The 13047-nt window shown below is 39.0% G+C and overlaps 1 protein-coding gene across 1 annotated transcript in view; it reads right to left on the bottom strand.

Annotated features, from left to right (window-relative positions):
- Positions 1–511: 511 nt before the first annotated feature.
- CGAS (cyclic GMP-AMP synthase) overlaps positions 512–13047 on the bottom strand; it is a 35680-nt gene continuing 23144 nt past the window's right edge. Inside the window, exon 4 of the mRNA XM_019651531.1 lies at positions 512–618. Within this exon, the coding sequence (XP_019507076.1) occupies positions 512–618 (107 nt within the window). The remainder of the gene's footprint in view (positions 619–13047) is intronic.

Genomic DNA, 13047 nt, shown 5'->3' with positions numbered 1-13047 from the left:
TTAAGAGCTGGCTTGGGATGCCAGAGGGCCCCGGTTTGGATCCCACATATGAGGGCCAGTGACACTGCCCTNGGTACGTTCCATCTCAAAAGTTTGCTGACTCCTGGAAGAGCCAATCCTGTCCCTCACAACAATTTAAAAATTATTCGAGACCCATAAATATATTTTTACATAATTACCATTATGTGAATAATATCCTTTAAAATTTTATAAATGAAACTATGATAGTTTTATTTTCATTTTCAATTTTACTTCAGAGCCACATGTACATACCCACAGAGCTACATGTGGCTCGCAAGCTGCAGTTTGCTGACCCCTGGTGGCTTTTCTGTCTCAAAAGTTTGCCAACCCCTGGTCTAGATAATACTGCAGGTCAATCTAGCCATGCACTTCCCCCAGAACTCAACCCAGCAATGATCATCTTCAGGTTTGAGCTATCGAGTAAAAAAAAATAAAAAATAAAAAAATTAAACATTCCATAGATAATCCCAAATTTATCAAAAGAAGGAAGTTACCTGCAACACTTCTCTCCATTTTCTTCACAGCATGTTTTAGAATTTCCATGATTACCCAAAATGAGCTTTTCAATGTGAGAGAAGGATATCCGCCATGTTTCTTCTTAATTTCCAAAAGAAAAACAGAAAAGTACTTTATCAAGAATGTCAATATACAAACAACACAATAGTTAAGTAATTTCCTTCATTAAAATATTATTCTGAAAAATTTCTAGGTGGACATAGACTAAAAGAAGTGAACAGGCCGGCCCAGTGGCTCAGTTGGTTGAGCTCGCTCAAGAGTGTGAGCTCTGAGCAACAGGGTTGCCGGTTCAATTCCCGGCCCAAGCTGAGCGGCCTGAGCTGAGATACTGCAGGACAGCTCAGCTAAAAGAAAACAAAAAAAAAATCAACAACAAAAAAACTTAACATATAAATAATGTGATTACATATTAAAAGAAGTCATTGAAGCAAACAATGGACCAAGGTAGGAATAAATGGGTGAAGAGGTTAGAGCTGAGTATAGTTCGTGATGGTAAGATGTATTACCTTCTACATATTGTTAAATTCAGTTTGTTAATATTTGTTTCACTAATAATTTGAATCAATGGATTCAAAAATTTTTTAACCATCCTTGCAAATTTTGATATTCATGTAAAATGAACTAGGAAACATTTCCTTTCTTTCTATTCTATGGAAGAGTTTGTGTAAGATTAAAATGATCTCCCCCCAGCTGCTCCCCAAGCTTTACTACCATGGCTAATAGCGCTTTTTTTTTTTTAAGAGTTTATTGGGGAATTAAGGAAGGGGAACAGCCAAGTTGTTGTCCTTCAATCTTAGTTGTGGAGGGTGCATCTAGCTCAGCTCCAAGCCCAGTCACCATCTGGCCGACAGTTGGCAGCTCATGGCCGCTCAGCTCAAGGTGCCATGTTCAATCTCAGTTGCTTGTGGGCGTAGCCTACCATCCCATGCAGGAGTCGAATCACGTGTTCTCACCAGCTGAGCCATCCTGCCACCTGTTGGCAGCTCAGCAGCAGCTCAGCTCGGGGCACAGCATCACTGGCCCATGTGGGAATTGAACCGGCAACACTGTCGCTCAGAGCTCGCACTCTTAACCAACTGAGACACTTGACCAGCTCTTGCTAAGAGCTTTTCAAGCTCAGACTATCTATTGCCTCATTGGTTTTATACCAGAAATGGACGATTGGTTTATAATTTAAAAATCAATCAATATAATCTGTCACATTAACAGAATCAAGAAGAAACATGATCATCTCAATAGAAGCAGAATATACAGCTAATAAAATTTAACATTCATTCATTTAAAAAAACAACTCAGCAATTTAAATCTAGACAGAAACTTGATCTGATCAAAGACTTTCAAAACACAATAACATGACAATATAAGGTAAAAAACTGAGGTTTTTCCTTTGAAATCAGGAAGGCAGGATGTCTGCTTCCCCTATTTCTGTTCAACATGCACTAGCTATCCCAGCAAATATAGTAAGGGAAGGAAAAAGAAGATTATAGCATTGGAAAGGGAGAAACAAAGCTATCATTATTACTATTGGGTTGTTGGAAAAGTCATGACGTATTTTTTCTCTGATTTTCATTGCAAAAATGCATCATGACTTTTCCGACAACCCAATAGGTGGCACAATTTGCATAAGTAGAAAATACAAAAGAAGCTGGGTAACAGGTATACATGTGAGTTCATGTGGTCTTCACTCTACTTTTCTATTGGTTTAAAATTTTCATACTAAAAAGTTATAATTGCTTATGAGTAAATCTAATAAAAGATATACAAAATTTCTGTGGAGAAAACTCTGTACTAGAGGAAATCGTAATAAATGGAGGTGTGTACCTTTCCATGAAGTGGAAGACTCCTTATTGTAACTATATCAAGTCATCCCAAATTTATCTATAGACTCAAGATACTCCCAATAGAAATTCCAAAAAATGTTTTTGTGGAACATGACAAGATAATACCATAATTTTTATGAAAATACAAAGGATCAAGAATATCTAAAACACTCTTGAAGAAAGACAAAGTGGGAGAACTTACCCTATCAGATATCAAGACTTATAAAGATACATTATGTATGACACTATGGTACAGTGCAAGAGTAGACAAAGATTTTAATGGGACAGAATTAAGAGTGTAGTAACAGGAGCTGGGCTGCCGTGGGTTGCTGGCGACGGCGTAGGCCCCTGCTGCAGTGCCCCTGCTGCAGTGGGTTGCCATGGGCTACCGTGTGTAGCCAGCAGCCAGCGTGAGCGGCCAGCAGCCGCAGTGAGCGGCCGTCCAGAAGCCAGCNCAGCATCTCAGCTGCGGAGGGCAGCGTCACTGGCCCTCATATGTGGGATCCGAACCGGGGCCCTCTGGCGTCCCAAGCCAGTTCCCAACCATCGCGCCACTCGGCCGGCCCCAAACATTTTTTTTATAAGTAGAAAGAGTACACTCTACAATAATGATAAAAAGTATAGTATAGTAAACAAATTCATAGACCAGTAACAGACATGTATTATCATTATCAAGCATTACGTGTACACTTTGATATGACTGACAGCACAGTTTACAACAGCGTCACCACAAACACACGAGTAATGCATTGCACTACATTACCATGACTGATAGGAATTTTTCAGCTCCATTATAATCTTATGGGACCACCGTCATACTCGTATATGTGGTCTGTCATTATGTGGCACGAGTGTATATAAAATATATAAGGAACTTCTACAAAACAATGAGAAAACATTCATTAAAATAGCCATAAAGAAAATGTGCAAAAATATAGGAATAGGAAAAAGTGAACAACAGTTGCCTCTAGCTTAACCACTGCCTGAGCACAGACAAGAGAGGGTGACATTTTATTCCATACCCACTTCTTTGAATTATATACTATGTGTATGTACTGCCTTTTCAGAAATACATATAAAAGTGTTACTAAAAATAAAAATAAGAGAAAATAAGTTATGTTTTATACTTAGCCACACATTAAATTTCCCAATATTTTCCTATAAGATTATGAATTTCCTGACACTTGTGGAGACAATGTAGAACTTATTTTTTCATTTCCTTACCTATCTTACTACATTGCTTCCAAACGTTTGTGCATTGAACTAAGCCTGCCAGATTTATGTAAGCAACGATCGTTTCTAATATTGTCTCTTGTAACCTTCCACACATTTGTGCTCAGTGAAAAGTGGTGTTCAATAAGTGCTTGATGAATGTAAGGTAATAGGTATTCTGTCCTTTTCATTCCAACCTGATAAAGCTTTTAGATCTTTTTTTTGAAATTAAAGTTTATTGGGGTGACAATTGTTATTAAATTACAGCTTCTAAATTTTATTTATTTATCTTTTATTAAGATTTTATTGGGGAATTGGGGGAGAGGAACAGCATTGGGGAATAGGGGAAGGGGAAGAGACAAGTTGCTGTCCTTTTGGTCTTCAGTCTAGTTGTGGAGGACGTCGCTTCACTGGCCCATGTTGGTATTATCACTGTGCTCTTCCTGGGTGAGGCAGTCGCTCGCCGGCCATTGGACAGCTGCTCACGGCAGCTCATGCCAGCTGCCAGCCACTCACAGTAGCTCATCGTAGCCCACTGCAGCAGGGGTTGCAGCCTATGCCGTCTCCAGCAACTCACAGCAGCCCAGCTCCAGGTCGAGCTGTTGTTCACCATCTTAGCTGAGGGCAGAGCATCACTGGCCCTCATGTGGGATCCGAACCAGGGCCCTGCTGCTCAGAGCTGGCGTCCCAAGCCAACTCTTAACCAACACACCACTCAGCCGGCCCAGCTTTTAGATTTTAAATACTCCTTTTGCTTTGTATTCCTTGAGTAATCGTTTTCCTAGGATAATCAATCCTTTTATGCTCATTAGAGTTTATTAAGACAAACTGAGCTGAATAATTAGTTACATGCATTTTCATCAGTCATTGCTGTGAAAAGTTTCAAACATCCCAATTATTGTAAAGTCACTGTAATTCTTGATTCTTTTTAAAAATATAATTTCAAACTTCATCAAAAACTGGAAATCCATTATTTTTTTCATATTCTATTTGCTTTGACAGAAATTCTTTACTCGCTCTATCAATAAGGTCTCGAGAGAACAGATTGAATCCAGGAATAAAATAATGCTTAAGATCTTCTGTCCTGAGGCACTGAAGAAAGTATTCCACACACCGATCAAAGGAGACCTCTAGGTCCTTGGGTAGCCAATCATCATCACTTGGGGCCTGGGTACATGTGTGAAAGAAGGCAGTTTTCACATGATACGAACAGAATTTTTTCAGGTTCTTTCGCTTTTCAAACTTGTTTTTCAATTGTTCTAAAAGATATTTCATTAGTTTTAAACAATCTTTCCTGTTGAATAAAACACAAAACCATTTATTTTTACTTATTACAACCTGCTTCATTCCACAAAGAGCATTAAGCATGTTACAGGAAAAACATATAAAGATACAATAAACAATGAAGATATATGCCAGGGGAGCCAAAAAAATGTATACACATGACTCGTGTTCATCTTTTGTTATCGGTATATACTATTACAATTATAATATGGTTTTTTTCCTTTCTTAAAATGTATATACATTTTTTTGGCAGCCTCTGTATATATAATTATAGTCACTCTAAAACTTCATTATTTTTTTCAAATATATGCTTTCAATTTCAAAAACATATTTTTCTTCCCTCTTCCCCATTCCTAGCTTAAATATTTTATTCTATCAGGATTAATTCAACTATATGAAACTGGAAGATATTTGTATTATTCACCCAGTTACTTAGTATTTAGAAAAATCTTGTTTTAACTTTTATACAATGATTTTGCCTTATTAGGCTACAAATATTTACATTAGTCCAGATATTTCATAGAAAATTTTTCATGTTTTTAAAATTATTTAGCCTTATCAGCAATATAGTTCTCTTGATGCTGGTTTCAAAGCCTGTGAATGAAGCCTTGAAGAACCTCCATGTTATGTGTTCTTGTTTCGTATTCTCGTTATGTTATGTGCCTGCATGTTATATATTCTTGTTTTGACTTTAAACTTTTGAGACCCTTATACTGGACAACGTTAGAAACTGAGATTGAAAAGGAATTGTGCATTCAAGTTTAGCCAGTCAGTCCTTGGCCTTCAACGCAGACAAACCACCTCAAAGCAAGCACCAGTACCCAATAAGAGTGATCTCTTGGCACCATTATGTAACATTAATATTCATTACCTTGAAGTGGCCAGAATACTAAGACAATTGTCCTGGCTAATCATGGCTAGTGTTTACACTCTCTTACTCTGTTTTACTTTATACATCCATCTGATCCAGGTTCAGGACTATGCTCCCTGGTCTTGCCTTCTAACAACCTTTCCTTGGTCCGTGGGATCTGGCTTCCCGGGTTTCACGCTCACCCTCTAGATCAGGGGTCGACAAGTTGCGGCTCGCGAGCCACAAGTGGCTCTTTGGGTACGTTCCATCTCAAAAGTTTGCTGACTCCTGGAAGAGCCAATCCTGTCCCTCACAACAATTTAAAAATTATTCGAGACCNGGGAAGAGCGCAATGATGGTGCCAACTTGGGCCAGTGAAGCAACGTCCTCCACAACTAGACTGAAGAACAAAAGGACAGCAACTTGTCTGTTCCCTTGCCCCAATTCCCCAGCGCTGTTCCCATCCCCCAATTCCCCAATAAAAAAAATAATAAAAATAATAACTATTAAGAACACTGTAATACGTCAACAAATATGAATTCACAAGCTTGACTGTATTTTCCTAAGTTACCCAAATTAACTGAGGTGGTTAAGCTGAATAGACCAAACAGAAGAAACATGAAAGGCAATCAAGGGCCTTCAACAAGAGGGTAAATCGTGCACACCAGAACTTTGAAAAAGATGAGTTTCAAAACGCATTCTCTAAAGCTAGCATAGCTGATATCAAAACTGAAACATAACTTTAAATCCATTCTCACATAAAATCTCTAGAAAATAACAGCAATTTGAATATTGCAATGGAATAAAATGTAAACACTAGGCAGAATGAGGCAGTTCTAGCTATACAAATGGAATGATTTGAAAATAAAGTGAAAAATGCTTTATTAGACTATAGTTGTCCCCCTGTATCACAGGGGATTGGTTCCAGGACCCCACCCCATCCTCCATCCTCATGGGTACCAAATCCATGGATGCTCAAGTCCCCTATATAAAATGGCATATTTGCATATAGCAACCTACACACATCCTCCTGTATACTTTAAATCATCTCTAGATTACTTATAATACCTAATGTAAATACTGTGTAAATAGCTGTTATATTGTATTGTTTAGGGAAAATTACAAGGAAACTTTGTACATTATCAGTACAGATGCAACCATTGTAGGCCTAACTACATAGTATTATATACGTCAGCAACAATATAACTTTTTTCAAATATTTTTGATCCACTGTTGAATGAGTCTGTGAATGCGGAAACTGCAGATACAAAACCAACTGTGTATGTGTACATATAAGCATGTTCTTAAAAGGTTATATAAGAGGTATCTGTGATTGCTTTTTGGAAGGTAAATGGGTCTGAGTAATTGGAGTGGAAATACTTTACTTTCACTGTCCTTAAGTACTTTTGGAGGTTTCTTTTTAGCATTTGCATATATCACCTGTCAGAAAAAATTGAACAGTAAGAGGAAATACATTCATAATATAAAAATCACAAACACCTACCAAAAAGTATGTAATACGAATAAATTTTTGTAAGAAATGTTTTATGACATGAACATTTAAAATAAGTAAAACATACTATCATTAATATGTGTTATAGAAAGGTTTTCAGTGAAGGTGGGCTAGGCTAACAGCTAGGAGACCACCTTCTTAAAACAGTTAAATACAAAGCCTTTGGTACAGGGTTTCTTTTGGGGGTGATGAAAATGTACTTGAATTACATAGTGGTAATGGGTACACCAATTTTGAATATACTAAAAACCACTGAATTGTACATTTTAAATGGATGAATTGTATGTTATGTAATTTATATCTTAATAGAGTTGTTTTTTTAAAAGTCTTCTTAAAAGCAAAATAGTGGGCAGGACAGTAAGGAACTAGTAATCCAAGAGTCCAAGAGAGTGAAGCACAGCACAGGCAATGCCAAACCCTTTTGGGATGTTTGATGACCCTATTCTGCCAATCCAGTGGGGAGAGGGGTAAGGTGGCATCTTCCTAGGCCAAACTAAATATTCAGACTCACAATACCACGAACAGCCACGCTTACATCAGATTCACTCAGGAGTCTATGAGACAGGAAACTCAGCTTGCCATCAAGGCACTGTCAGGTGTTCATGGGAGTAGCCCTCATGTAAGTCCATATAACCATCCTGGAGCTATAGTCTCATTGATGCTCTCAGGTGACACTTCAGAGACCAGAGACTAGATCCACCTTGCTGGGTATGGGGTCCACCTTGGCTTGGAAGCTCCATGACGCAAAGGAGCCAGTATCTCTTATAACAACTTCATGGTCACAGATTACCATACTGAAAAACTGAATTTTGATTTTGGTGACAAAAAAAAAAAAAAAGAAAAAATCAAGAACCAAGGTCCACTTGAGTTGAAAAATTTAAAGAACACCCTCTTCACATTAAATTAGGACACCAAAAGGCTATCACCTTAAGGCAAGGTAAAACAAAAGTAAACCTACTTACATCTTTCTGCAAGCAAGGTGACCCTGGCACTTAGAAGTGTAGGAGTCAGAATGAAAAGTGAAAAATAACATTGAGAAGTGTTGTCCCAGTTTATATAGATGGGAAGCCCATGTTCACATTGACTGTGTAGTTCAAGAAGCTTCCAGAAATAATCGTGATTTGAGATGCTTCATTCGCTGATTGCTAATCTCCCCCAGAAGCCTGGCAAATGCAAACAAATCCTCTGTAAAGGAAGGCACCTTTCTACGAGGCCAAAAAGAATCTCCACAAATAATTCTTCAAGAATAATAAATAGGAGCCGGCCGAGTGGCGCATTGGTTAAGAGCTGGCTTGGGATGCCAGCAGGCAGGGCCCCGGTTCGAATCCCACATGAGGGCCAGTGACACTGCCCTTTACAGCTAAGATGCTGAACAACAGCTTGACCAGGAGCTGGGTTGCCATGAGTCGGCAGCGGCGGCGTAGGCTGCAGCCCCTGTGGCAGTGGGTTGCCATGGGCTACTGTGTGTGACCAGCAGCCAATGTGAGTGGCCAGCAGCCGGTGTGAGCTGCCGTCCAGAAGCCGGCGACCGATCTGCCTCACCCGGGAAGAGCGCAATGATAATACCAACATGGGCCAGTGAAGTAACGTCCTCCACAACTAGACTGAAGAACAAAAGGACAGCAACTTTTCTGTTCCCCTTCCCCCAATTCCCCAACGCTGTTCCCCTCCCTCAATTCCCCAATAAAATCTTTAAAAAAAAAGAATAGTAAATAGTACTCAGTAAAAAAAATAACCATGCACCACAAAGGAGAACCCGAAGAAACAATAGAAACAGCCATAGTAATCTACAACAATTGAAATTATCAGATTATAAAACTATGATTACTATTAAATAAACAACACAGGCTTCAAAATACCTGCCAGAAATAGGAAACTATAGGAAGCAACATAGCAGGTGAGACCAAGAACCAGATAAAACTTCTAGAAATAAAAAAACATATACAATAAAAATTTTCAAACTCAGTGACCACAGATTAAACCAAAAAAGTGGAATGATATTATTGAAGCCAGGGGATAGATATAAGAATATGATATCCTAATTTTGTATATATATCTATATCTATACCTATATAGATATAGATATAGATATAGATATAGATAGATATAGATATAGATATAGATATAGATAGATATATTCATAATAAAAATAATTTTTAAGGATGAGTTAACCAGAGGATTAGACATAATTGAACACTGAATAAGCAAACTAGAAGGTAAATCAGAATCCAAATTGCAACAGAAAGACAAAAAAGATGGAAAACACAAAAGAGGGTTAGACAACGGAAAATTCCTTAGAAGTGCTAACATACATTTAACTAGAGTCCCAGGGAAGAGAAAGACATTAGGGCCAGGCCAATATTTAAAGAAAAAATGGCTGAGAATTTTCCAGAACTGATGAAAAATAGCCACAGAATCAAGCTCAATGAATCTCATGCAGGATAAATAAAAAGATATACACAATTATACATATCATAATGAAATCCCAGAATACCAAAGACAAAAATACTAAAATCAGCCAGAGAAAAATATTAAGTTAATAATGCCATCTCTCTGGGTAGAGGAATTATAAGCAATTTTAACTTTCTTCTTTACACTTAAATGTGAGCATCTGATTTTATTACATATTACTTTTATTTATTTGTTTATTTATTTATTTATTTATAAAGATTTTATTGGGGAATTGTGGGAGGGGAACAGACAAGTTGCTGTTGTTTTGTTCTTCAGTCTAGTTATGGAGGACGTCGCTTCACTGGCCCATGTTGATATTATCATTGCACTCTTCCTGGGTGAGGCAGTTGCTCGCCAGCCATTAGATGGTTGCTCACAGTGGCTCTTGGCAGCTCACGTTGGCTGCCAGCGGCTCACGGTAGCTTACAGCAGCCCACTACAGCTCCACTGCAGCCTATGCTGTCGCCAGTGGCTCAAGCAGCCCAGCTCCAGGGCGAACTGTTGTTCACCATCTTAGCTGTAGAGGGTGCAGCGTCACTGGCCCTCATGTGGAATCCTAACCGGGGCCCTGCTGCTAAGAGCTGGCATCCCAAGACAACTCTTAACCAACCGCCACTTGGCCGGCCCACATATTACTTTTAAATGGACACATATTACTTTAAAAATTTTCATTTTTATCAAAAAGTCATATGTGCATGCATTGTAGTATACAGAAGCAAATAGCTCTACAAAGCTTATTTTAAAAAGTCCCCAGCCCTCACTCTTCTTCATTTTCCATTACCAAGATGCAACCATTTCATCTTTCAGCCATTTTTAAATAACATGCTAACATTACATTTTCTTGGTTTTTCAAATTTGATATTTCTACTGATTTCCCACTACAAGAGAGATAATTCAGCTCTTGTGATGATCAAACTCTTAGGGTGGTCCTGTCCCATAACCCCCCACCTTCTGAGGTTCATACTTAGGTATAAATAATTTAACCTAACTCAAAGATGGGTCTTGCTTTTGCTGTTGGCTTCTGGGAGATAATCACTAAGCCCTTGAAACATGCCAGAAAGTCTAACAATGTGATTTTTGGTGTGCCTTTGGGTCATACCACTTGGCTTCTAGAGGGGTTGGAGACTGAAGTTAGACATGTGGGCAACCAACCAATGAGCTCTGATAAAAACTCCAGATACTGGAGCTTAGGTGAGCTCCCCTGGTTGGCATTGGCAATATCCCATGTGTATTATTATACGTTGATGACAAGAGAATAATGCATCTGTGATTCCACAGGAAAAGAACAGAAGCCCGATGTTTGGTACCCTCCTGGACTCTGGTCTATGCAATTTTTCCCTTGGTTAATTTTAATCTGTACCCTTACCCTGTAATAAACTGTAACCATGAGTACAAAGGTTTCAGTGAGTTCTGTCTTTCCAGTGAATCATCAAACATGAGAGTGATACAGGGAATCTCCTGAAACTATAATTGGTGGCAGAAGCGACGGTGGACTTCTTTTCCCCTTAATGGTACAGTTGGATAAACTGACACAACACCCTTGAGTGATTCTCCTCCCTTTTAGTATGCTTCCAACCCACTTAAATATGGTAAAGGCGATGGGATGTCCATGATTATGTGTGTGTAATTATGTTTGTTAAAGAAGGCTGTAGCGCCCCTCTTGCTGGAGTCTCTCCCTCCCTTGCTGATTTTGAAGTAAGTCGCCATGTTATGAGCCGCCAATGCTGGGAGATTCACATGGCTAGGAACCAAAGGCAGTTTCTATCAGCTGAGGACAACCTCCATCCAAGTCAAAAATATGCTGATGTCCTCAGTCTTAAAACTGTAAGGAACTGAATACTGCCAACAAAAGGGGTTCTTTTTCCAACAAAAGGGGTTCTTTTTCCAGCCATGCCTCAGATGAGACTACAACCCCGGCTGACACCTTGATTGTAGCCTTGTGAGACCCTGCACAGTGCCATGCCTAGAATCTTGACCCGCTGAAACAATGAGATAATGTGTTACATCACTGAGTTTGTGGTAACTTGTTATGCAGCAATAGGAATCTAATACAATCCAACCGCCTCCACCACCACTATCGCCACACGAGCTTGCAGCCTGTTGCCCTATCCTCGCCATATAATTAATCATAATTTTTATAAGATTAATAGTCAATGGCTATGTTACTTTGACTTCATAAATACTACAGGTGGACAATATTCTCAAATCAGACTATGGTTACTTTTCTTTTGCACACATTCGTTTTTTCCTGGAGTTAAAAGTAGCTTGAATTTTTTTGTTTGCCTAGTTTTCTATTTATTTATCATTCATTGTCCCCAAAACTCTCCTCCAAAGGTGTAACTTTTCTCTTAGTATGTTCAAACATAGTAGGTTGTTAAACAAGATATATAAAATACACAAACCATAAAAGAGAAGACTGATATATTCAACTACATTAAAAATTTAAAACCTTGTTTACTAAAAGAAACTAAAATGGTAAAGACAATCTACACAGTGGGGGAAGTTATTTGTTATGTAGGCAACCAACAAAGTGTAGTACTGTCATGCAACGCTTAACAGGGATATACTTGGAGAAATGCGTCATTAGGCAATTTCATCACTGTGTGAACATCACAGAGTGCATGTAACAAACTCAAATGGTGTAGCCTGCTACACACCTAGGCTGTATGGCATAGCCTATTGCTCCTAGGCTACAAACCTATACAGCATGTGACTGTACTGAGTAACTGTAGGCATTTGTATCACAATGGTATGTGTGTATCTAAATGTAAAAAAAAGTATATTAAAAATATGTTATAAAAGATAAAAAATGGTACACCTGTATATGGCACTTACCATGAATGGAGCTTGCATGACTGGAAGTAGCTCTGGGTGAGTGAGTGAGTGAGTGGTGAGTGAATGTGAAGGCCTAGGATATGACTGTCCACTACTGTAGATTTTATAAACACTGTACACTTAGGCTATACTAAATGTATAAAACATGAGACGAAATCAAGCACAAGAGAGAATAATGTAATTAAGAGACTCGGTAAACACAAGATTTATGAGGCTTCTGCCAATGTAACACAGCATACTGTTTTACAGCAAACATTTTTTTTTTAAAGATTTTTATTGGGAAATTGGGGGCATGGGAACAGTGCTGGGAAATTGGGGGAAGGGGAACAGACAAATTGCTGTCATCCTGTCTTCACTCTAGCCGTGGAGGCTGTCGCCCCACTGGCCCAAGTTGGCACCACCTTTGCGCTCTTCTCTGGCGAGGCAGATCAGTCGCCGGCCTCTGGACGGCTGCTCACTGCGGCTGCTGGCTGCTCACGCTGGCTGCTGGCTACACACGGTAGCCCATGGCAACCCACTGCCACAGGGGCTGCAGCCTACACGAT

Source organism: Hipposideros armiger, unplaced genomic scaffold (assembly GCF_001890085.2).
Source record: "Hipposideros armiger isolate ML-2016 unplaced genomic scaffold, ASM189008v1 scaffold_162, whole genome shotgun sequence".
Classification (NCBI taxonomy): domain Eukaryota; kingdom Metazoa; phylum Chordata; class Mammalia; order Chiroptera; family Hipposideridae; genus Hipposideros; species Hipposideros armiger.
This window is presented reverse-complemented; position numbering and strand designations above follow the sequence as displayed.